Below are 23,439 nucleotides of genomic sequence, written 5' to 3'. Positions count from 1 at the left end.
CGAAGGCAAATAAGATTTGGGGTTTGAGACCAACTCTAATGGCAACATTTAAAATGGAACCGAGTACAAGCTGAGGGTATGTTAATGTGTGAATGGGGAGCTGGGCCATGAGGAAGGCTGGAGACTGGCTGGAGGGAATGAATGAGCTCACTTTATGAGTGGTGGTAGAGCTCCTGCAGCTCCCACCTCCACATCTGGGCCTCTTCCCAGATCCTCTCCTATGCAGGTACCCCGTCTCCACATGAAGTTCCCTAAGCTAGATGTAAGATGTATAAACACCCAGAGTACATAAAGGAACCCAACATTCAACATAGTACAACAAACGCTGGACAGTTTATTTTATTGTCAAAAGCTGGAATACACTTTCCACCTTGCTGTCAACCTTGCATATGTCAAACGTTGGATCCCCCCAGAGGCGTCAGCTTCCCTTAGCTCTACTCTAATACATGTCTACATCTATGGCAGCAACTATGAGATTGAGGTTGAGTCTAAGGCAGAGTATCATATAGGCAATAGGTAAAATTTGTCTGTTAGGTATTTAGTAGACAGGGGTCTTGCTAAGTTGCCCAAGCTGACCTTGAACTCCTGGGTTCAAGGAATTCCACAGCCTCAGAAGTACTGCAATAATTATACAGGCCGCAGTACCTTGAAACTTTGACTACAGCTCCCAATAGTAAAGTGTCAATGTGGAGTACACATGCACACTCTGGGGACGGGTGACATGAGCATACAGAAATGTACGCTCCGCTGTTGTTCTTACCCCCATAACTTTCCCTGAGCATTTGCAACTTACATTAAAAAGGAGAAATCAATGGAGTATCTATACAGCATTCCTAACAACTGGCTGTCTGAAGTTTACAGTCCCTATCACACTGCCATCTTACACTCACAGACCCACTTCCAGGCAAGCCCGGTATTCCTTGTTCACAATGTGCTTCCTTTATATTCCATATGTATGCTTTTCTTCATGTTCCCTCACAGTAGTGTCATACTTTCTAGAGATCCCAGAGCATACCCACTATGTATGCAACAGTTTACGTGACTACTAATGGACAGTTGAGACACACACCTTCTATTCCTTATAAACATAAAAACTCACTTTTGTGAAAAATATTCCAAGATTACTTTTTCCAAAAGATCACCAAGCCAAACATTTGGCCATACTTTTATTTACTACATATACTATAAACATATACAATACATGCTACAAAAAAAAAAAAAAAAAAAAAACCATTTTTTTTTAAATTTACTTAAACTGTCAAGAAAGTGTATAGTGTTATAATACAATGGCACATGTTCATATTTTATTTCAAATTGGTTTGCTTACCACCCATTTCAAACCATTAATAGTGAAATGTTACTTGTGGAAAATTAAAATTATCTATTTGTATTATTAATAAACAATTCCAACAAATTAATAAGAATTAACCATGTCAAATATTAGTATCCAAAAGTGGGCTCTTGCAGAAGTGATTATAGAGAACGTAGCAGCCGGTTTCAGTTTACTTTGCTCCGTGACAGTGCACAAGCGCCTCTGACCAGGGTTACTGCACTCACTGTTTTTGGAAGATATTTGTAAGAAGTCCTTTGATCTTCTGAGGTTCAATAACAGCTACACCCAGCCAAATCCAACCAAACAGTTCATGTAATGGCTCTGAACAACTAATCACTGAGGAGTTCTTATGATTCCCGTAGAGCTGCATATCCCATCACCACCACACACAATGAAGAGACAACACAAGCCAGCATCAAAGGCAAAAAAAAATACCAACAATCAAATCAGCTGTGACAATGATTTTCTACAAATGTTTTAGATGCCGTAATTTCAGAAACATTTTTTGTTTAATTTATTTCTGGTTTTTGAAACAAGGTCTCACTTTGTAACTGACTGTCCTAAAGTAGCTCTGTAGACCAGACTGGTCTTGAACTCAGAGATCCACTGTCTCCCAAGGGCTTGCACTAAAGGTGTTGGTCATTACACCTGGCTTAGGAAAACAGGATTTAATGTGCATTTGGATTTACAGAATCTATGCTAACAAGTAGTTAGGTGGAATATGTCACGTGCTACAAATCTGTCCATTCAGTATCACTGAGCACCTATTATGAGCTCAGCACTGGGCCAACATCTTTAAAGTTGAGTATTTACTGTTGTTATCAAGCATTTACCTTAGAGTGAGGTAAAAGTATATTAATTAGCATCAACTCATTGAGTCTGCCTGTGGTAACATGCAACCCTAGGCCAACTGGTGTTCCTGGGCCATTAACAAGTCTGCACCCTGCTCATTCTTTCTCATACAGAAATTCTACACACATGTGCCAAGCAATGTGCTCATCACTGCAATTACATGATTTGGTGTATATTCAATGAATACAAATTCATCTTAACAGTCTATACAGGACAACTAAGAAGGTACATTATTTTTCTAAAATGAGGTTCAAAACAAAGTATAAGGTATTTCTATTGGTCACCTACACCAGAGACCAGCAAGTGCCTTTATCACCTGAAAGTCTCATGTTATAGTCTAAAGAAACCCTACAATTTGTGGTCTCAGAGGCCTAGTCTCTGGAGCATCTGACCTCATATAAATCATCCTATACTTTAAGGGGCTTGTAAACTAAATCTGGACAAAGGAGAACCCAAATTAAGGCAATGTAATACACTTCAAGAACTATTTTGGCCATGTAAAATTATACATAAGCAATTTATGACTGGAACAGTTTTCAAAGTACCAATCCTACCCCAAATGCATAGAATTCTAACCTGCCTTTTATACAACTTGCACATGATGCAGAGGGCAAAGTTTGGCCCTTGATACTTTCTATAGGATACAGTAAGTGATTGGTCCTTCCACTCCAAGTAGAATCTGAGAACTCTAAGCATCCCATTAGGATACTAGCAATCAGGAAAAATGACCCTGCCAGATCCGTCCCAACAAGAAGATTCTTTAGCTGTGGTAGCAGTGTGAACCTACGATGCCCCCTTGGGGGAAGGCAGAGAGCTGGGAGTTTATCCACTGAGTGAATCCAATACTGGCTTAAAGCTATGCACTGAATAAAGTGCTCTGCACATCCTGCTTCTCATCTGGAATGAAGATATACACTATCCTAAGAGTCAAGCCATTTATAGGTACAGGGGCGGAGAGTAACAAGGAAAGAATCCAAGAAAAAAAATCCAGGGAAGACAAATGCCTCTAGTAGTGTTCTCAGAATCCTCAGGATTTGAAATGTCAGAATGAGTCATACAATGGTCATGGTCCATAAACACAAATGCAATCCCACTGGGTAATATTCACACAGTGCACAATTACTTCATGGGAGTGGGGGAAACAGTCTGCTGCCGTTTGACAGTATGGATTCAGAATGAAAACAGAACCTCTGAAGAAATCAGGGTCAGCAGTGTGTAACATTCTTTTCCTGCCCATCAGCGTTCCACAGGTTGATCTGTTTTGCCCAAGAGAAAGGAGGCAATGTATTTACGTCTTCTCATACAGGCACGGCCACTGCCACCTAAAACTGCCAACTCAGAAGTTAACCACACAAGCCCTCCGGTTTCGTACCCTGAATATGGTAAATACAAGTGAGAATGGAGTAATTCAGTCTTAAAAAAGATCACAGGTAACAGAATGCTTATATAAACTAGACTGCTTTTGACACCTGTAAGAAAATTGTATAGATGGCAATTGGGGGAAAAAACAGATTGTTCCCATCTGTCAGCAAACTGTTGAGCTATACTCAGCTGAAGTCCTCATCGGGATTCTGTTGATCCAGCAGACGGACATGTGTGAATGGGAAGTGACCTCGTTTGCCATTACACTCCCCTTCCCACTGACCACTCACATTAATCTTCGTAACCTTTACCAGCTCACCGACCTGCAGGACAAGAATAAGGAGAGCACTTTATTTCCAGTTAAGAATGCAAGGTGAAAATCTCCATTCTCTGTTAGGCATACCCTGCCCATGTGATTGCTCTAGGGCTGATGTTATAGAAATGACTACTAACTACCTCCCCAGCCCCAGCAACCAGACTGGTTAACTTGTGGTTAATGCAGGCAAAAAGAAGGAGTGCTGTTAGCAATGAAGAAAGAAACTGAGAATACAGAAAGTAACAAGGTTCCTAGAAGATGATCCTCTCTGCAAACCTCATCATGTCTAGATAAGCTAATAGTCCTCTCTATTTTATCCTCAGCAACCCCTGCCCCACCCCACAGCATGACTTAGGGGATAAAGCCTAGCCCTCCTTGACATATGTGGCAGCATGTCCTGGCCCTATGCTAGGACAACTCTCTCTCATACACACTGTGGCTGCTACTGCTTGCACAGCAGAAGGCAATCACAGCAAGCATGCTGCAATTGGGCCCTACTGCTTCTCAGCCAAGGCCAGGCATCTAAGAGAAGATACAGGCCAGAACTCCAAATCCTCCCAGTTCCCCATAAATGTTACCTCTCTCTCATCTAGGAGCTGACTTGCTGTTCCTTAAACTGGCACATATTTATTACCCAATTGGGGACAAAGGAAAAAAATCCACTAGCTACTATAGCTATTATCAGCCAACTACATATCACTGTTTCCACTTGAGTCCTGAGTTCAATTCCTAGCACCCACATGGTGCCTCACAACCATTGTGCAATGGGATCCCATGCCCTCCTCTGGTGTGTCTGAAGACAGTGACAGTGCACTCATATAAATTTAAAAAAAAAAAAAAAAAAAAGCAAGATGAGCACTCCTTGCTTGTCACTCGAGTTTTACACAGAACTGTTCGTGTCTTTTGAGTGTATGTGGGTATTCTATAGACCTTAATTTCTAATTCTCACAATAAGTCTCCAGGATAACAATTTTGATTTTATAGAAAAAGTGAAGTTATAGAAAAATATTCACACAACTAATGACTTAAACTCAGAATTACCTGACACCAAAACTTACAGTGCTATTAGATGGGGAACTTGGAAGCTCAGCTGTACACTTCAGGGACTCTCAAGAATTGCTCTACTAGTCAGTGGCCAATACCAACTTATGTGAGATCTAGGATCTCCTGCAGAACCAGTCTGATCTCACTAACAGGGAAAATTCTTGCTTACTGGTCTGTCTGTAATTTCCCCAAGGACTGATGTGGTTGTTTAGATAACAGAAAAACAAAGCAGACCAGAGGGAGTAATGGAAATAAAGGGTAAGATACAAAGGTTAAGTCAGCAGCTCTAACTGGGGGCCATGGAGGAAAAAGGGCAGGAGAGCTGCAGACTACACCACACCCAGGCCTGTGCCCTCCAGTGTACATCAGGGTGCATGCAGGTCAAGGCTAACAATCATTCAGCGCATCCTGACATCCAAGGTTGCTGATTCTGGGAACCACAGATTGGTATATAGTCCTCAAGAACCCAAAATATTAAAGTGAAATTTTACTTGCTAGTGAAAGTGATCTAAGGCTGGGGTGCACAAGGCATACACAAGGACCTCAAGAAAGGGCACAGGCAATATTCTAAAAGAGCTGGAAATATTTGACACCTTGAGTTTCTTGATCACCATACACACGCCATACCTGTAAACTCACTGAACCGCCCGTGTCAGTTTTGTATGTTAACAAATGACTTTACACCGCAGGAAAAAGTGGGAGGGACTATTAGTCAACATATTACTTAGCCCTTCCTACATCTGACATCAACCCACTTGTCATCAGGCCTTTTCTCCTTTAAAGAAAATGGAGATTCCCAGAGGCTACTAGAATAGAATTGTGTGTGCCATTCAGCAAACCTCTGGACAAACCAAAGACACCTTTTCTCTTCCTTTATTTGTGTGTGTGTGGGGGGTACTTTATTTTGAGGCAGGGTCTCCTTACTATGTAGTCCTGGCTAGCCTCAGTTTCACAGAGAACTGTCTGCATCTGCCACCCAAATACTGGGATGAAAGGTGTTTGCTACTAAGCCTGGTCCCAGAGCCATCTTTAAGATTCTCAAGATGGTAGCATACACCTTTAGTCCCAGCGAGTCAGTAGCAGGTAGATCTGAGTCTACAAAGAGAAACCCTCTCAGGAAAAAAAAAAAAAAAAAATATATATATATATATATATATATTCATTCTCCTGGTTCTATGCTATAAAGAAGAGTCAAGAAGAATAGTATCTTAAACATAAATTTTTCTTTTTAAACACAGATGTTCTTAGTAGTGAGATCAAACTATCAGGAACTAAAAGAAAAAGATGAAATGATTGTAATTTTTAAAGGACCTATGGGGACATGTAAGCAATTAGCTGGGCTAATAAAACTCCCCAAGGTGGCCTTCAACCACATACTCTTCAAAAGACATCATTAAAATAACCCTTTTTGCCTCGTGGGGTCGTCCTCTTGAAATGTCCAAAGTACTTGGGGGCTCATGAGGTCAAGGACAAAAACCAAAGAGTATGACTAACCCTAAACGGTCAAAGCTGTCACTGAAGCCCCATGAGACAGGTTTCACAACAGTTTGGGGGAAAAGGGCAACTGTTAATTCCGGGGCATCAAGAACAGTTCTTGCTGTTTCAGAAAGCCAGAACTATGTATGTCCTTCCTCCTGTTAGTTAGACATCAACTCACTAAAGCATGGTCTTAAAGGTCAAACAAAAGGAGGTAAAAGGCTTAACACTTCCTTTCCTCTAGTTTTCTGACAGTGGTGTAGGCTGATTTCCACTCACACAGCGGAGGATGGACGGCACACATCCCGTGCTGGGATTGCCCATGTGCAGTGCCGTACCCCACTTTGTACTATTTTACTTATTTTATATTTGTCCGTTTGAAACTGGGTGTTACTATGAAGCCCTGGCTAACTGGCTTGAAATTCACTATATAAGGCTGCCCTCCAACTCAGAGATCCTCCTGCCTCTGCTTGCAACAGATGCTGGGATAAAGGCCTATAAAACCAGTTGAACAAAAGTATCTGCCCCAGAAGTGCTACAAAGTTGTTTTTCTTTCTTGAGGTCTCACTGTTGATTCTCAGAGGGCCTGGTGCTTGCTTTGTTGACCAGGCTAAATCTGCACATTATCCTTCTCTATCTGCCTGCTGGGTGCTGGAATCATGGATATATGCCACAACATACAGTAGAAAGACAAGACTTGTTTCTCTGTGTAGTCTGGAACTCAAGAAATACTCCTGCCTCTGCCTCCCCACTCTTAGAATAAAGGGATTAAAGGCATGTACCATGCCTGCTCAAATGTTACAATCTTAAAATACCTTTGTATCTTTCCTCTGAATGTAGAGATTACAACAGTTCTAACACTACTCATTTCCAGTATTTTTTATTTATTATTTATTTGGGGGTTTTTGAGACTGGGTTTCTCTATATAGTCCTGGCTGTCCTGGAACTCGATTAGCAGAGCAGACTGGCCTTGACTTCATATAGATCAGCCTACCTGTACCAACTGAATGTGGGGACTAAATGCACACATCGCCATGCCCTACTTAATTTATTTCATGTGCATTGATGTTTTGCCTGCATATATGTCTGTGTGAGGGTGTTGGATGCCCTGGAACTAGAGTTACAGACAATTGTAAGCTGCCATGTGGTTGATGGGAATTGAACCCAGGTCCTCTGGAAGAGCAGCCAATGTTCTTTAACTGCTGGACCATCTCTCTGCCTGTCATTTCAAATTTTAAATGAGTCTAAGTAGACAAAAAAAAAAAAAAAAAATCAGTTGGGGTACAGGGTACAACATCTTAAGATTCTGCATGGTCAGACTGGAGAGCTGGCTCAGCAGTTAAGAGCACCAACTGCTCTTCCAGAGGTCCTGAGTTCAATTCCCAGCAACCACATGGTGGCTCACAACCATCTGTAATGGGATCTGATGTCCTCTTCTGGTGTGTCTGAAGACAGCTACAGTGTACGCATAAACATTAAAAACAAACAAAAAACACAGCCGGGAGCCAGGCACGATCTCTTGGAATTTAAAACCAGGTTAGTCTACATAGTAAGTTCTAGGCCAGGGCTATACAGTGAGACTCTGTCTCAAAAACAAGCAAATCCCCACTTCCTCAAAGAAAAACTTAACAAATGAATCTAGACAAATGGCATTTCCTGGGAGGGGAGTGAAGAGAGGCTTCACTGCAAAAACAACTTTTTTCTAACAATTAATATTATGAGACCTAATGTCTTCAAAGTATGTCAGAGGCATGGCACAGCTCACGCAGGACTGCCAGGAAGTATTTTAAGATGCTGCGAGAGGATACTTGATCTGTACTGAGTTAGTAGGCTTGAGGAAGTTCAGTTGGGACAGTAGGTCACACTATAGATGCTTGAAAGATGTCATGTTCATAAAGTTGGATTGTAGAAGTTTGAAATGATAAAATACTCCCACAAGCTGTTCTCTAGACTTCCACATACATGTATGCATTCCCAAAAATAAATACATAAACATAACCTTTTAAATATACACCAACAAAGAAAAAAGCAGAAGTGGAAATAGGATGTAAACATGAGCACAGCACAAAAAACACCACAGAGACTCCTGTTATCTGTATGCAGAGTATAAACTACAAAGTGAGGAATGAGAGTGCCATGTCAATGACCCCAAGGTCTGAAAGCTGGGAGATGTCTGACAGATGAACACATCTTATTAGACAAGTTATGACAGGTATTTTATGCTGAACTAAAAATATTTACTTTTAATTACATTTATTGTTTTTAAAAACAGCCATTAAATTATTAAAATACAAATATTTAAGACTGAATCTAAGCATGGTGACAGAGGTCTGTAATTTCAGCATTTGGAGACTATGTATACACCTCAGTGGTACATCCCCTCTGCTTAGACCTAAATTAACAACAAAACAAGAAAAAAGAACCTGTAATTAAAACCAAACCAAAAAGAAAAAATGTATTTGAGGCCAAGGAGGAAGACTGCTCAAGGACAGCTGATGTCAACATCAGGCTAGGATTTATTAAAATCTCATCTAAAAAAGTGTATTTGTTATCTCCAAAGTCGTGTGTGTGTGTGTGTGTGTGTGTGTGTGTGTGTGTGTCTGGTGCATACTATACAAGTGTTCTAACATTGAACCCCAGGTCCCATTCCTACCCAAGCCATTCTTTCCAGGGCTCCAAATAACAACGTTTAGAGTCCAGAGGAGGAGGGTGAGAAGAAAATCATGTCTCTGTGACCAGAAACCTATTGCTAGAGTTTCAGAAAAACAAAAATTAAGAGATGTACCACACATCTGCTCTTCATAACCTCAACTATCACAGGGATGAAGGAGTCAAAAGGCACCACCAATTTGGGCCCAATTAGAGATGCAAAGTTAGGTCAATAGTCACTCTGAGACTCACTCTTATCTTTCTCATCTGTCCCAAAAAACAAAACACAAACAAACATACAGGTTCACAATGAGCACGGTGCCCTAAGGAGGCAGCACTAGTGAGATGATCTCTGTAAGTCAAAGGCATGCTTGGTCTATGTAACAAATTACTGACCAGCCAGAGGTGCACAGTAAGACCTTCCTTTCTAAAAAGGTCTTCAAGTACAGAGCTATCCAAGTCATCTCAAGCTTTATTGGTCAGGCTAAATATGGACACTACAAAACTAACACATTTAAAGAAAACACTGTTGTTCTGGATAGTCTACAGAGGCATAAAATAAGCTTTAGTATCCACACTTACAAGTTGGGTAATCAAACAGCATGTGGTAACACAAGCCTCTACTCTGCACTAGTGTGAGGCCAGCCTGGGCTGAATACCAAGATTTTGTCTTAAAAAGCAGGATAGCCATAGCATGGTAACACACACATATAACCACCAAATTTGAGAGGCAAGATTTGGATAGTATTTCAAAACAGAGAAAGCAGTTCAACCATTTTAAAGCATTGATGCCTCTAATTACCAGAGATTAAAATTAATCTCAGAGGCTGGAGAGAGATGGCTCAGTGGCTAAGAACACTGGCTGCTCTTCCAGAGGTCCTGAGTTCAAACCCCAGCAACCACATGGTGGCTCACAACCGTCTATAATGGGATCCGATGCCCTCTTCTGGTGTGTCTGATGACAGCTACAGTGTACCTATATGTAATAAATAAACCTTTAAAAAAAAAAAATCTCAGGCTGGAGAGATGGCTCAATGGTTAGGAGCACTGACTGCTCTCTGAGAGGTCCTGAGTTCAATTCCGAGCAACCACACGGTGGCTCACAACCATCTGTAATGGGATCTGATGCCCTCTTCTCGTGTCTGAAAACAGATACAGCGTACTTGTATATAATAAATAAATAAATCTTAAAAAAAGAAAGAACAAAGCCAAAGTGGAACTGACTCCTTCACTGTCCTCATCTGCATGTGGCAGGAATGCTGCTCCCACCCCAGGCCGCTGTCAGTAAGGTCTGCAGTCAATGTCAAGAGCCCACCCACAATGTACACAGCACTGTTAGATAAAAGCATCATCCCCTCACCCCTCATCAGCCTGAAAACTTTCTTTCTTCATCTGCCAAGCGGTGTGCCCTAGTAACACACAGTCCACTTCTCAAAGCCGAGACATGTTCTGAAGTTAATCTCAAAAAATACCAAGCTTCAGCAGGGGTGTGATGCCCATAATCCTAACACTTGAGGGCTCCTGGAGGAATATCAAGAATCTGAAACCAGATCACTGTGGGTTACATAGTGAGCGTCCAGCCACACTGGACTAGAGCGAGTTCCCATATCAACAAACAAAGCGAACACTTCAAAAATACAGTTTCTGAAGCTAGGTGTGGTGGCTTACACCCAGCACCCTCTCTGGGAGCTCAAGTCTACATAGTGAGTTCAAGACAGCCAAAGCTACACAGTTAGACCCTGCCTCAAAAAAATCAGTAACAATAATGCAATTTTCAGTCAAACCTATGAAACTCAACTCAATTAGAAATGAAAAGAAAAATTTCAGGATTGGTAAGATTGCTCAGTGGTTAGGTACACCATCTGCTCTGCCAGAATACCAGCATTTGAGTGCCAGCACCAACAAGGCAGTCTACAACGACAGTTGTCAAGCCAGTCTGTTGGCAGGCTCTGAAATACTCCAGAGCAGGTCACCTATGCATCTGTTTTTGTCCTGAATTACTTACTCTTCGTGACACACAAGAGTTTGAGCTGTGAGTGCTGAAGAGGAACAAGGAACACCTGTAATGAATGCCAGGTCTTAACAAAGTGGGCTTCCATGAATGACAGAGGTAAAAATAATCCTTGTAAAGAACTGGCTTCTCCTTTGCCAAACACACTAAGCAACAAAGAAAACTAAATCTGTTTTTTGTAACTCACCCTTAGTTATGGCTCAGTTCACATCTGTACACTGTGTGTGTCCCTACACCAAGGACTAAGGCCCGATGAAGGCAGCATTCAGCTTTTCCTGATTCATGTCAAGCAATCAATAGGACTCTACTGTCCACTAAAATAAAAGCCGTTTCTGACTGAGCATGGTGGCACACACCTTTCATCCCAACACTCAGGAATCAGAAGCAGGCAGATGTCTGTTAAGTTTGAGGTCAGCTTGATCTACAAAGTGAATTCCAGGACAGCCAGAACTACAGACACACCCAGTCTCAAAAAAAACAAAACAAAACAAAACAAAAAAACTATGGAAAAATCCCACTTAAGTATATCGCTACACACCATACCACTTATTACTACTTATTACTAATCTGGGTGGGCCCATTTTGTTTTAGAGAGTGGCAAACAGCAAGAAAGAAGTTAGGAATACAGATGAGAGAAATTACTTCAAGTTAATTCCTATTCAGGTGGTTATTAGTCAAAGGTTTAGTAAATCAATCAGAACATTCAGTTACAGTTTTAAATTTACTCATTGCAAAATAGGTTTTCTCTAAAAGAGAAAACCCACATAAAATGCTAAGGTCAGTACTTAATGGTTTGACATCTACAACATTACAAAGCTGGCGCTGCAACAGCATTCCTACAAAGCCCGAAGGTCTGAAAGGGAGACCCTGTAGCAGATCTCGTCTTTCTACATTTTGCACATTATGTACCTCCAAAGCCAAGGCTGTCTTGTCGTAGGCATTAGGGACTCGCTTCTGGATAACCCTGGCATAAATGGGCCCATTCTGGAGGTTAGGGAGCGGAGTGTTGACGCTGGGTTGGGCATAGGGCCCAGGCTCCGGCCCACCCAGTGGCTGTGGGTGGGAACCCTCCTGGTTACCTCCAATCAGAGCCGATACTGAGGCGGAGGCAGGTCTATACTTCTCCACGTAAGGGACAGGAATCATCCCCCTCTTTCCTTCGATGTCCTCTGCATTCCACCACTGCTCTTCAGGCTTATCCCGGATTCTCAGGATGTCTCCTTTCTTAAAGGGAAGATCTTCTTCATCATTCCCATTAAAGTCAAAGAGGGCCCGCACATACTCTGCCTCCTCCTGCCTGAGAATCACTCCACTACCCTGCCTTGATCTGGAAACTGGTTCTATCAATGTTGTAGTGTCCAAATAGTGTATTTTGTAGAATTCCAGTAAAGCAGGCAATGAATCAAATTCTTGATCTCCTATTCGGAGCCTGGAGGGACTCACTCCTGGAAAAAACAGAGCAGAGTGTCATTTGAAGATATACTGAAGTTAAAAACTTTATGCATCTCTATTTTGTCGATATCTGACTACCAAAAAAAAAAAGTACACTGAAAAAAAAAAAAAACTTTCTTCACAGTCCAGATGGTTATCACCCTTTAAAATTGAGCATCCTCCTGCAGAGAACCCAGGTTCGATTCTTAGCACTCAACTGGCTCACAGCTGCTGTGACTCCAGTCCAAGGGATCCAATGTCCATTCCTCCCCTCCTTGGGCACTTGACCCACTTGATGCAGTCATCCATGCAGACAAAACACCCATACACATACAGTAAGATGAGCTTCCCTTGGAAAGCAAGATGCCCATCACCGCAGGGAGGCCATGACAAGACCAGGCCACTTGGCTTTCAAAGAGTACAACAGGGGCGCTTCTTGACTCTCCCATACTGTGTTCTGCTGCTACCCCAGAAATAAAGTAACCAAGTACAACCCTGCAGCCTCAGGAAACACCGCAAGCTCCCCACCCCCAGTCCCCTGGTTATTTTGAAATAGGGCCTGTGAAGCCTTGGCTGGCCTGTAACTTTGTAGACCAAGTTCACACAGATCTACCAGTTGCTGCCTCTCAAGTACTGGGATTAAAGGCATGTGGGCCTTAAGGACTCCTTTTTACTAGGTCCCTCCAATTGCTGCAGCAAGAGATAAGAAAAGCTTAAAAGATACTCTAAGCACACATTACCGTCACTAAAACATACAACTCAGAAGAGAGCACCAAATTCCCTGAGATCTGAATTACTTTGTGTGCTGCCATGTGGGTACAAGGAACTGAACTCAGGTCCTCTTTGAGAACAGCAAAACAGCAAGTGCTCCCAGTCATCTCCACAGACCTAAAGATGTAATTACTTTTATGAATGTGTATCTAAGTGGAGGCACCTGCATGTGCCTACACAGTTCAGACTTGTAGGATTACAACCTAGAGTAACCATTGCTAGCTAGATTTTTTTTTTAAATTGTGTGTGTGCATGTGTACGTGTAATCAGGGGATAACTGCAGAGTCAGTTCTTGTCTTCCAGTTCTATGTGAGTGCCAGAGGTCAAACTCCAGTTGCCAGGCTTGTGGGGCAAGCAAGCACTTTGCCCGCTGAACCAATCCACCAACCCAACGACTGTTCTGTCTCTATGTATGTCTGTGTGAGGATGCTGTATTCCGTTGAACTGAAATTACAGTTGTGAACTGCCATGTGAGTACTGGGAATTGAACTTGGGTCCTTTGGAAGAGCACCCAGAGCTCTTAACCATGAGCCATCTCTCCAGCCCTGCAATGGCTGTTTTTGGAAAGTGGCTTGTGATTATAGTCAGAGTAGGCTTCCCTCTATGATACTCCTGCCTTGGCCTCCCATCTACTGGGATTTTAAGTGTGTATCAGTATTTGGGATGAGACTTCTAACACTAGTGCCAACTAATACAACTTCTTTTCACAAAGAACTGTTCCTATTCCAGTCTGTCCCCACTAATCTAATTCACCATGTTTCAGAAGAAGACAGCAACTGTGAAAGTCAGTGCAGCTAAGTAATCTGGTCAGTGCTGCTTGCTCCAGAAAGCTCCAAGCACAATGCACAGAAGCACTAACACTGCAAAGCACCTGCTAAGAAAATGGCCTAGAGCAAGGAGGGCCTTGCTAATCTAATGTTTAGCCATACACAGACCCAGGTGCCCCTGCCAAAATGGATTCTACCTGTTGCCCTGCTGAAACTGTGGCTGACAAACATTTGTTCACAAAGTGCCACTCTTTGTTCTGTTCAGACAACCTGAGCATGTAGTCCAGGCTAGCCTTAAATTCACATGACATCTTCTGCCTCAGCTTCCTGAGTACTGGATTAGAAACATGAGCTATCTTTAGATTTACTTTTAAAATGGGTCTATGTAGTTCAGGGCTGGCCTGAAACTGTCACCAGGCTAACTTCAATGTCCTAGAGATCCAGTTGTTTCTGCTGCCCAGGTACTAGGACTCTAGGCATATGCCAAGCCAAGCCAATTTATTATAATTATTACTTTATGTCTGTGGAGGTGACTGAACAACTCAGGTGATTTTTCCCTTCTACCTCACTGAGGCAAAGTCTCTCCCATTTTTGCTGTGCTTCATACCCCAAGCTATCTGGCTCCTGAAATCCCAGGGGCTTCTATTTCTACCTCCAGGTCACTTAGGCGCACTAGAATTACAGGCGTGAACTGTCACATCTGGCTTTGTTACATGGGTTCCGGAGATCTAACTCAGGTCACTAGGCTTGCCTAGCAAGCACTTTTACACAGAGCCATCTCACTGGCCCTACCTATTATTCTTAAATGTTTTCTGAAATTAAATGTGTGGGTCTATGTTTGTTAAGGTCTATGTTAGTAAGAGGGCAATTTTAAGAGGTGGATTCTCTTCTTCCGCCCTATAGGTCCCAGTGATTGAACTCAGGCCATATATATGTCTTGGTGGCAAAAGCTTTTATGTACCTGCTGAGTCATCAGCCCCATGTATTATTCCTTTTTATTATTATTTATTTATTTGTGTGTGTGTGTGTGTGAGAGAGAGAGAGAGAGAGAGTGAGAGAGAGAGAGAGAATGAGAATATGCATGCTATACCATCTTTATGTAGGTGCTCCCAGAGCAGCAAACAATCTGCAGAGCCATGTCTTTGACCCCTATGTTGATTATTCTTAATCAACATAAATGTTTAACTTTGAAATTAGGGGAAATGGTAAAATGAAATTCTATACCCAGCTTTTAGCAACTTACAAAGAAGGTGAGCAAGAAACAAAGCAGCATGTCTTAGGCATCTTTCCACATGGCTTTTATTGCAATGGAAGATGTGTCCCTATAAAAAAATCAGCAGCAGCAACGAAACAAAATCAGTAACAGCAAACTGTGGGGGTATAGCAAATCACAAGGAGATAGTTCTGACGAGGCATGAGCAAGCATTTCCAAAGCACCTGTGCTCTAAAAAGAAAGGCAACCTTGCCCCAGACACACACCTCCCCTTCACCTGCTATTGGGATGTGCTTGTGTGAGCTGGGAGGTGGGCAGGGCCTGGAAGACCCAAACATACTAGAAGAGGCAAACACCTCTGAAAGGTGAGTGAAACAAAAACTTTTATTTTTATTTTTTATTGGTTTTTTGAGACCAGGTTTCTCTGTGTAGCCCTGGCTGTCCTGGAATTCACTCTGTAGACCAGGCTAGTCTCGAACTCAGAGATCCATCTGCTTCCCTAGTGCTGGGAATTAAAGGTGTGTGCCACCAACGCCCAGCATTAACAAAAATTTTAAGACAGTTTCAGAAGCTTCTAAGCACACAATTAAGACAAGGTTTGAAGAGACAGCTTAGCAGTTACGCATGCTTGCTGCTTTGCAGAGGACTGGGTTTCCAGCAACTCTGGTCTCAGGAGGCCCAACACCCTTTTCTGGCCTTTGAGAGGACCAGGCACAAAAGTCGTGCATATACATACATATATAGGCAAAGCACATAAATCTTTTTGTTTGTTTTTCAAGACAGGGTTTCTCTGTATAGCTCTAGCCGTCCTGGACTCACTTCGTAGACCAGGCTGGCCTCAAACTCAGAGATCCTCCTGCCTCTGCCTTCCCAATGCTGGGATTAAAGGCACAGGTCACCACACCTGACACAAATCTTTTTTGCCTTGGCAATCCCAACTATTGAAACGCAAGCAAAGCAGCAAACAAAACCTTTGACACACTTTCCCTGTACATCATTCTTAGTGGGCGATAACATTACAATAAAAGATGCCTTGTTTGACAACTGTAGGCAGTCAGATATATGGGGCAGGAAAACCTCATTGATCCAAACTCCAGAAGGGAAGAAACGGGAAAAGAATGTACATTAAGTCCAGACCTCACCACAGATATGCATTTGGGTTCCTTTCCCCACTCCTAACCACAAACAGCCAAAGACAGGAAGCAGAAGGAAGGGAAAGGAAGGAAATACTTGACCTTCTAGAGGACAGAACTACAGAATTCACAGCTGTCTGGGACTGGGAAAACTTCACTTCCTCTACATCAAACCTGGGCAAGATTCTCAATGTGCAGCTTGGATACTGGAACTGAACCTAGCTCTCACACATGCCAAGCAAGTTTCATTTTGAGACAGGTTCTTATTAAATTGTTCAGACCAGTTTGAACTTACTCTGTAACCTAGACAAGTGATCCTCCTGTCTCAGCCCATCAAAGAGCTTGAATTATATATAGGTTTACATCACTGGGCCAGCTTGAATGTGAAGTTATGAATTAACTTATCAGAAAAAATATTAGCCAGGTGTGATGGCAAATGCCTATAATAACAGAACTTAGGAGGCAAAAACAGAACAAATGTTCTTAGTTCCTGGTCACCCTGGTCTACAAATTGAGTTCCAGACCTGCCAAAACTATATAATGAAACAAGAAACTAAATAATTAAGTAAAAACATAAATAAATAATCAGATAATTGGGACTATTTTAAGTCAGTACTTCTCTACTATTTGCAAAACCAATTTTAAGATGTCCAGGCCTCAGGCAACATCAGTTTTTACAGTATCATTCCCTAAAGAATTCATAACACCTGAGGGCTCTGTGCTAAAACAGGCCTGGTTACTTCTGGCAAGATCATCAACAACAGCTGCTACACCATCAACCTTTCCAAACTCACAGTACTTCTGCCCCTCATTACCAATCCTTTCTTCTTCTTCCACTACCTCTGGTATTTACAGAAGTTGTAGAAATACTCACTACTTGTCCAATACAAAGGAGTAAAGGCTGCTGCCCTTCCATCTAAGAAAGGATTCTGCAGACTAAGGAAGCCTCGCTGTAATATGTATCAGGAGTTCAAGATCATTCTTGGCTACACAGGGGAGTTCCAAGCCAGCCTGGGCTACATGAGACCATTTCAAAAAATGTAACAAATGAATAAAGACCATGCAAACAAAAATCTTCTTTAAAAACAGGGAAAAAAAAAAAAAAAAAAGACAGTGGATAATGGCATGGTACTTTGCAGACCGAAGTTTGACAGAATCATATTCTCATTTACTGGCTGTATAAGCTGGTATCTAATTTCTCTGTAAAACCTAACAGTTTCTGAAGAGAACTGTCTAATCTAAAAAGAGCAGCCTAGAATAAAGTGACACCCATCTCCAAAGACCAAAAACAAAATCTACTTAAAAACAAAACACAACACAAAACAAGTGGCAAGGAGGCCAGTGAGCTGGCCCAGCAGGTCAGAAGGCTTGCTGTACAAGCCTGGTAATCTGAGTTCAATCTCTGAAACCCACAAGACTATGTTAGGACAAAACCCAGCTCCCACTAATTTCCACACCTCAGCACATGCACCCCCTAAATAACATTAAAAAATTACAGTAATTATATTTAAAAGTGCTAGTGATGAGTAAAATGGCCCAGTAAATAAAAGCATTTGCCACCAAGTTGACAGCTTTAGTTGGATCCCCAGAACTCACATGGTAGAACAGATTCCCACAAGTTTTTCTCTGATCCCTGTATGTGTCCAAAAGTGCTTAATACACCCCACATACACACAAAATGTACAAAAAGTGGCTGGTATATCATAGATATGCAACAAGACTAAAATTCGGCTCCATCCTTCCCTGAAACCTTCTCAATTCCTTAAGAAATGTTCAATTTCAGGCTGGGTGATGACTCAGTGAACGGAGCTTGATGCACAGGCACAAGGATCTGAGTTTAAATTTCCAACATCTACAATGAAAAGCCAAGTTTGGTGGCATGCTCCTGAAAACTCAACACTGAGAGGCTAACACTGAAGGATCCCAGGGGGTTAATGGGTAGCCAGTCTAGTCGCTTGAAGAGATCCAGGTATAGTAACAGATCATTTCTCCAAAAAATAAATAGCAAGCAATAGAGGAAGATGCCTAACCTAACACCCACCTCTAGCCTTCATACAAAGGGGCAAACAAACACATACAGGTTACAGACCTAATGTCAAGAAAATTTTAGTTCACCCAAAAAAATCTTTGAACTACAATTTTTGCCAGAGAAGGTTCCACAGTATCTCAGTAATCCTAGAAAACAGTATGGTCTAACAAACTCAGAATTCTCTCCAGGAAATTTGCAAATCACAGGAGTGTGGTAAAGCTGTGGCAAGTCCTACAGTTAATTAACCTATTTTATCTTATCATGGGACTTTTTTTTCTTTTCTTCTTTTTTTTTTTTTTTTGCATAAAGCTTCTCAATAAGTACCACAGAGCAGCTGAGAAACTGCAGAGCAGGTAAGAGCACCTGCTTTTGCACAGGACCTGGGTTCAGTTCTCAGCACTCACATAATAGTTGTATGAAACCAACCCAATTCCAGGAAGTCTAATGCCCTCTTCTGGTCTCAGCAGTCAACGAATGTACATTATATATTTATACACTTGTAGGCAAAATAACCATACACATAAAATTAAAGAAAATCTTTTAAAGAAGAAAATCAAGAAAGAACTTCCCTGGAATCATTATATTTGAGTTATACCCTGGCCATTCATCTCCAAAATGAGGTAAGATGATCACAGCCAGGACCTTAACACAACACTTTAAGCAAACACAGTATCAGTAAGCTACATCCCCAGCCTAAGGCAAGGTCTGAGGCTCCCTCACCCACCTACTAGGCAACAGGGGGAAAACTCTGATTGCCTAGTAACAGTGATCAAAACACTGTAGTCCCAAGGTTCTCAACCCCAAGCCCTCTACCCCTTTCTACCCAGCATTATCCCTAAGAGGTCATGTATTTACCAACCACACTGCATGCCAGAGAACCTTTCACAGTTAAGATGTTTTCCGTTTCACTTGAATTATCTTCTAACATCATTATATTTTTAAGATTAAATTTACAGTCTGGGCCTTTATGAAATATGCTTGCTACATTCAAGTGTCTTACATATTGGGTATGAATCCATTTACTCATTACAATAGCCCATCCTATGAAGTACTGATATTTTCTGAATTTCACAAATGAAGAAATTATAGCAAAGTTTAAAAAACAAAAATTGCCCAAAGTTATACAAGAAAGACGTAGAAGATGGGTCTATAGAGATGGTTCAGCAGTCAGGAGCAGTGGCTGTAACCCCAGTACCAAGGATCCAATATCCTGACACAAACATACATGCAGGCAAACCACCAATGCATAGCCAGAACTATAGTGAGAGCCTGTGTTTAAATTATACATGTGTATTCTCATTCTCTCTCCCTCCCTCCCTCCATTCAAATTTGAGTTTTGGTCTCCAATTCCCTGCTCAGCCAGGGATGATCTTGCTTTGACTCTTCTTAAATGCTGAGATTACAGGCCTGTAATCTACTAATTACTAATCCTAATCTGTATGACCTGGGATTGAAACCAGGGTCTTCATTCTTGCTAAAATGAAAATCCTATAAATTAGTAGAAGCTGGGTACACCCCCATCTTCTCAGTTTAAAGGACTAGTCTAAGTCTAGTCCTGGGGACCAATTGTTCCAAGTCTTCCCAAGAGGCTCACTTTGAAGCACAACCTTACAGAACATGACCAGTAAACTCCAACAGGCTTCACCCTATAGCCCTGGGGCACAGTAAAGATGCTCCCAGGCTATCGCAGCATAGAACATCTGTGGGAGCTAAGCATCTATGATAAGTTCAGATAGGGTCACTGAGCTTGCCCTAATGGCTCATGCCTGTAATCCTAACAGGGAGGCAAAAGCAGGAGGATCATCAAAAGTTAGAAATTAGTATGGTCTACACAGTGAGGGCTATGTCAGGGCTACAAAAAGATCCTATCTCAAATAAAAAAGGTTACTGGGATAAGATGACAATCCCTGGCCTATCTTACCCACATGCCTCTTACACTGTGTATAGGCAAGTGTAATGAGTTCTAGGCCAGCCAGAACTATAGTATGTGCATGAATGATGTGGGCACGTGGAGGTAGGTCAACCCTCATGTGTCCCTTCCCTTAACCTACCTGGGATCTCGAGGATCAAGCTCAGATCCTCAAGCTTGCAAGGCATGTGCTTTTACCTACTGAGCCATGTTGCTGGATCTGATAGCACTCAGAAGGTAGAATAGTTTCCTATGTACACTTGAATATCAAAACTATATAATAAATTCTCAAGTCACGCTGTCTAGTTCAAATTCTGATTTACATACTAAATGTTAGAAGTTACTGGATTTCTAGTTCCTCTTCCCCCACCCCCAAATGAAAATATTTTAATAAATGGAGACTGCAGAATTTCACTCATTGGACTGTTTTACTAACGGTGAATTATATAAGGCACACAACGTATTTAGCAAAGCATGTGGTATACAGTAATCAGTCAATAAGTGTTAACTATTAAAATTATATATGCCTCTCTACTCAAATAATTCCTGTGGCTTCAAAAGAAAAACAGCTTAATGGGGAGAAGAGCGATTAAATAGCCATCATAAAGACAGCAAGTGAACTGACTGCCCTACAGAAAAAATGGGGAACATGACAGGACAAATTGCCATAAAGCCAATGAACTTTCCACACCTAACCCACAAACTGGCAATCTCCTAGGCCAACCACCTATTTTGAAAAGGTGGAGCTACTGAGATATAAAACCACAATGCCCAGGTATAGAGAAATACCAAACTAACAATAACAAGCCTGCCTGATACTATTCCCACATTTTCTAACAAAACACACACAGAGAAAGCTGAGGACTGAATCATTCACCCCCAACTACTAAGAGAAAGACCTAGCCTGCCCAAATGCCAGGCAAATAAAACTACCACATAACTATACCCCCAGTCACACTCCCAACATTTTTTATTTTGTGGCAGAGTCTTGCTAAGTTTTCCAGGATGACCTGGAACTTGTAAAATCTTCTTGCCTCAGCCTCCTAGGTGCTGGGATTAGAAGCATGAACTATAAAATCTGGCTGAGAACTGAATTTTAATAACATTTCATCTTACTACTGCACTTAACACAAAGCAATAGATTATTTTACAAATAGCACAAAAATAGAATCTACTTTGTTTAGGCCAATTGTGTTGCATTAATATTCCTATCTAGTTTTATATTATTAAACCAACAAGACACAGAAAGGTCTACATTTGTTAACTAAAAAAAAAAAACCCACAATACTCAAATTTTCCTCTTAACTTGTGTGCTAACACAAAGAACTGTTTATCCCACCTCTTCATTTGTAGCCAAAGGGAAATAAGTCTGAATTAGGACTATCCTAAAAGGGCAGGTTTGCTACAAGGCTAACCAGGGAGTCTCAATTCATGAGATTAGCTCAGCTCTAGGAGAAAGCCTGCACTTCAAGCATTCAAGGAAGAAGCTTGGTACTGTTACACACAGAGACAGCAGTAATCTCAGAATCACCGCACATCTCACAAACTTCAAGGGCTAAGTGCATGAATTTCCTTAACATTGCCAAGACAACTGCACTACTACAACTACTTGGTTCTTGACAAGAAAAACATAAGTCTGTTCTCATATCCTGGAAGATTCTGATCACAGCACCATCTTCAGAGAGCAAGAAAAGACCCAGAAGTACGTGACTGACACTGTTTAAGCTCTGGAAGAATGAGCCCCATTCACTTCCAAGGTTGTTCTCACTGACTTATGCCTGGTTTAATTTCTAAAGGAAAAAAAAATCTTCCTCCACTAATTACTTTGAAACTAGAAACTCTAGTTGCATCGAGCAGTTTTTTGGACACTTAAAGCCTCTTGGACACAATTGGCCAGCTAGACTTCAATTACACTGGGCTGGTCACAGAAAGCTTTTTTCTATTACCAAGTCACTTAGTTCTCCACCTTCCACAAGGGAAGAGCACGGTAAAAAGATTTTGGAAAAATGCCCAAGAAAGGAAAAAGCTGACCGGCTTCCTGAGGGTGTCTCCATCCCTCCCAGCCAGCCAGTACGTGGTGACTTCCTACCGAAGGCCACCAGGGGAGTATGGCCAAACCCGGTTCTAACACTGCAGGAAACGTTTCAAACCTAAAAGCCACTTGTAGGATTAGCAGATCCATTCTGGGCACCTATGCCAAATGATGTCTCCGCAACATCCCCATTAACTCTTTGTCCCCAAGTTGCCTGGCCCTGCCCTGCCCTTGGGCCTGACCCTGGTGCCCAGCCCCACCCCGGGGCCGCAGCAGTTCCCCTTCCCCGGCTCCCAAGGCACACCCAGAGGCCTCGGTGAGCAGCTCCTCCTCCCCCACAATCCCGCCCGTCGGTGGGAACCAGCTTGGTCAGAAGGCAGCTCCCCCGCCAGGTTCACGCCAGCCCTCTCTGCCCACGTCCCTCCTGCAGCAGACGAGGGTTCCTCGGCCCTCACCCCCGCCCGGGCCTCCCACCCGTCTGTCCCTCACCCGGCGGAGGCTGAGCGGGCGACGGAGGCACTGGAGGGCGCGGGCCGCTGCTGTTGATGATGTAGTGGGAGACGCGCGAGTTTTCGGAGACGCTGAGCACATAGTCCCCGGGGCTGGTGCTCGAGTCCCGCACCAGGAACACCCCGTGCCGCTGGCCCTGCAATAGTGCCACCGCCTCCTGCCGGCTCAAGCGGCCCCAGTACCAGCTACTCCGCTCCTCCGAGTCGAAGTTGCCCGCCATGGCCGCCTCCGCGCCTTCACGCTGGGCCGCCGCCGGCACGCGCGCCCCTCCAGCCCTGGCGCCCGCCGCCCAGCGGACCGGCTCCGGTGTCAGCCTCCCAGCAGCGCCCGAAATGGCGGCGGCAGCCGCGGGCCTTCCCCACCGGAAATGACGCGCTCTCTACCCGAGGGAGGCTGCCGGGAAGGGGACCGCCGCCCGCCATTGGGAGAAGGGAAACGGAGTCCTTGGGGCCCGCAGTGCGCATGCGGCCTCATGGGCGTCGCCGCCGGGTCCAGAACCCAACAGCGGAGGGTGGGAAGGCGGAGTCTAGGTCTAAGGGGCGGAGCCTCAATCTTCAGACTGACTGGTGTTTGACAGATTGGTAGGGGCGGTCTTTCTCCC

General features: G+C 42.8%; 1 protein-coding gene across 2 annotated transcripts; it reads right to left on the bottom strand.

Moving 5' to 3' along the window:
* Positions 1-314: 314 nt before the first annotated feature.
* CRK (CRK proto-oncogene, adaptor protein) lies at positions 315-23,161 on the bottom strand. Of its 2 annotated transcripts, none has more exons than XM_080923791.1 (3): positions 22,818-23,161; positions 11,953-12,488; positions 315-3,870 (listed from the first exon to the last, which is right to left on the bottom strand). In XM_080923791.1, exons 1-3 carry the CDS (start codon positions 23,056-23,058, stop codon positions 3,733-3,735), a joined length of 915 nt encoding a protein of 304 aa, XP_080779917.1. In that variant the 5' UTR covers positions 23,059-23,161; the 3' UTR covers positions 315-3,732. The 2 variants fall into 2 exon arrangements, with proteins under 2 accessions (XP_080779917.1, XP_080779918.1); XM_080923792.1 differs by having other exon boundaries at positions 3,745-3,870; positions 12,123-12,488.
* Positions 23,162-23,439: the final 278 nt, after the last annotated feature.

Source organism: Micromys minutus (assembly GCF_963924665.1).
Source record: "Micromys minutus genome assembly, chromosome: 10".
NCBI lineage: Eukaryota > Metazoa > Chordata > Mammalia > Rodentia > Muridae > Micromys > Micromys minutus.
Note: the sequence above shows the minus strand (reverse complement) of the source record. Positions and strands in the feature narration are given on the sequence as shown.

Coding starts and splice junctions, on each gene's coding strand:
- CRK (XM_080923791.1), bottom strand. CDS start 23,058: ATGGCGGGCAACTTCGACTCGGAGGAGCGGAGTAGCTGGTACTGGGGC. Junction 12,489..22,817: donor GCCCGCTCAGCCTCCGCCGG/GTGAGGGACAGA, acceptor TGTTTTTTCCAG/GAGTGAGTCCCTCCAGGCTC. Junction 3,871..11,952: donor AGACAGCCTTGGCTTTGGAG/GTACATAATGTG, acceptor CTTGTCCTGCAG/GTCGGTGAGCTGGTAAAGGT.